This window comes from Myotis lucifugus, unplaced genomic scaffold (assembly GCF_000147115.1).
Source record: "Myotis lucifugus unplaced genomic scaffold, Myoluc2.0 scaffold_350, whole genome shotgun sequence".
Taxonomy (NCBI): Eukaryota; Metazoa; Chordata; class Mammalia; order Chiroptera; family Vespertilionidae; genus Myotis; species Myotis lucifugus.
The window spans coordinates 227,860-230,495 of NW_005871398.1; the positions used below are offsets into that span (position 1 = coordinate 227,860).

The window sequence follows — 2,636 nt, forward strand, 5'->3', positions numbered from 1 at the left end:
AACACTTCTAATACCACTAATACTAGATGGACCATAACATGCTTGCTGAAAAACAAAATGCTCTTCTGGTGATGGTGAGAGAACTATTACATGGTCATGTGGCATACTAGCCAGTTGTGGCATGGCTCTCTCCTAGGAGATATTTGAAAGAACAGCTGGCAGAGTCAGAGGAGATATTGGGATGTTACATGTTAGAGGTATGTGTTATATCTCAAAATAGAGGATATGTGAATATTATATATTCATACAAAGTAGTCTGAATAATCTCACTATAGTTTTTCATTTATCTTATGGTGTAAATATGCAACAGTTTGCTTACTTTATTGTTTGATATGCTTTTACAATTTTGCAATAATTATAATTATTATGTACACATTAAATACTTATAATTACTTTAGCATCCTTTTTCACTTACAGAAGTTTCTCTATCTGGACAATAATTTACATGCCTACTGTATCTATTTCCCTTTATGAGCTGAATTCTGGGAAGAAAAAATATTCTTTGATTGGTTTACCAGTTATTTTTGCATAAAATATCCATGAGACAAAAATCCTGAGAATAAAAAGACTTAGACATTGACACTATAATAAATAATCAAGTCAATTTCCTTTTTCTATAGTTTATTTTCTTATAGTATGCCACAGGGAAATGAGTGTCCTGGGCATTTATTTGAGTCTTATATTAGTTATTTAGAATCAAGGACATGGGACTAGATAATTGTAAGTTGAATCCCAATACAAATAGTGTACTTTATATCCAAGGTATAAAAACATGTTTAGTTTTAAATCAAATAAAATATTCAGAGGCACTAAACTTTCCTGTTTTCTTTTCCAGAATCTAGAAATGGCAAAGACTTATGGGAAACCCAAGGAGATGATAGAGTTGGTCAATACACCATCTTGGATGGACAAAGGTCTGGGTTCTCAGAATGAGATGAAGGAGGAGGAGAGAAGACCAGCTGCTTATGGGATGCTTGGAAGCTTAGCTGAAGAGCATGACAGTATTGAGGAAGAAGAAGAGGAGGAAGAGGATGGGGAGAAGCCTAAGAGAAGAGGTCCCAAGAAAAAGAAGATGACAAAAGCTCGCCTGGAGAGGTTCAAGGCTCGAAGAGTCAAGGCCAATGCTAGAGAACGGACCCGGATGCATGGCCTGAATGATGCCTTGGACAACCTGAGGAGAGTCATGCCATGTTACTCTAAGACCCAAAAGCTCTCCAAGATAGAAACTCTTAGACTGGCTAGGAACTATATTTGGGCTTTGTCTGAGGTCCTGGAAACTGGCCAAACACCTGAAGGGAAGAGTTTTGTGGAGATGCTCTGTAAAGGGCTCTCTCAGCCCACAAGCAATCTGGTGGCTGGATGCCTCCAATTGGGTCCTCAGTCTGTTCTCCTAGAGAAGCATGAAGAGAAATCTCCTGTTTGTGACTCTGCCATTTCTGTCCACAACTTCAACTACCAGTCTCCCGGGCTCCCCAGCCCTCCTTATGGCCATATGGAAACACATCTTATTAATCTCAAACCCCCAGTGTTCAAGAGTTTGGGAGAATCATCCTTTGGGAGTCATCCACCTGACTGCAGTACACCACCTTATGAAGGCCCACTCACTCCACCCCTGAGTATCAGTGGGAACTTCTCCTTGAAGCAAGATGGCTCTCCTGATCTGGATAAATCCTACAGCTTCATGCCACATTATCCCTCTGCAAATCTCAGCTCAGGGCATGTGCATGCAACTCCCTTTCAGGCTGGTACCCTTCGCTATGATATTCCCATAGATGTGTCCTATGACTCCTACCCCCACCATGGCATTGGGGCTCAACTCAATACAATTTTCACTGAGTAGAGCAGTAAGATCAGAATTTCAGAGGGTGATGTGGAGATGTTATCTATAATTCAAACGGTTGAGCTGAAGATTCAATGACCTTAAAGGAACCCTTTAGATATATATCAAATACATTAGTGCCAGTCCATTTAGGCCCTCCTACATCTGTCACTCTCTATTCTCATCAACTTCTCAAAATGTATTGATTTCTTTATTTAGGGTCCTCAAGAAAATTATTTGATTGTTTACAATCATGTGGAAATAGAACAGAAGCCCTAGGTCCTATTCTGGTGGGGCCAATAACTTATTGAATGATCTATGCCAATTAATTTTCCATTTCTGGACTCTTTTTACTTACTGGTAAAATCAGAAAATTATTCTAAGTCTAGATGACTTCTAAAGTCCTTTGCAGTTCTGAAATTCTTTAACTTTGGTGACTACTTTTATAAACTTATTGAAACTGAAAGGACAGAGGAATGGTAGGAAATGGACACTATATGTCAATGATCAAACGGAGTTGCCAAAGGAGCACCAGGTGCATGACTCTCGGGGACTTAATGATTGGGCTTCTTTGCATCTAGAAATAGCCTCCAGAGGCTAAAATTCTAAGTTGGTTGTCACCGTGAATAACAAAGCATATTCTTGTTGGGTTGAAAGCTGAACATAACTTCCTTGATTCTTGATAACATTTCAAAAGCACTTTTATTAGTAGTAGAGATAGGGCAATCGAGTCATTGAAACCTCAGATTCCTATGACAAATGGGAGTTAGAAAAGTCATCTAGACCATTTCATGGCATCCATAACCAGAGGGCTCTG

At 39.3% G+C, this 2,636-nt stretch overlaps 1 protein-coding gene across 1 annotated transcript; it reads left to right on the top strand.

The window, feature by feature from the left end:
- Positions 1–841: 841 nt before the first annotated feature.
- On the top strand, positions 842–1,840 carry NEUROD4 (neuronal differentiation 4). Its single transcript, XM_023764812.1, has one exon. It carries the CDS (start codon positions 845–847, stop codon positions 1,838–1,840), a length of 996 nt encoding a protein of 331 aa, XP_023620580.1. The 5' UTR covers positions 842–844.
- Positions 1,841–2,636: the final 796 nt, after the last annotated feature.

Excerpts from the sequence above, each read along its gene's own strand:
- NEUROD4 (XM_023764812.1), top strand. The coding sequence starts at position 845 with ATGGCAAAGACTTATGGGAAACCCAAGGAGATGATAGAGTTGGTCAAT.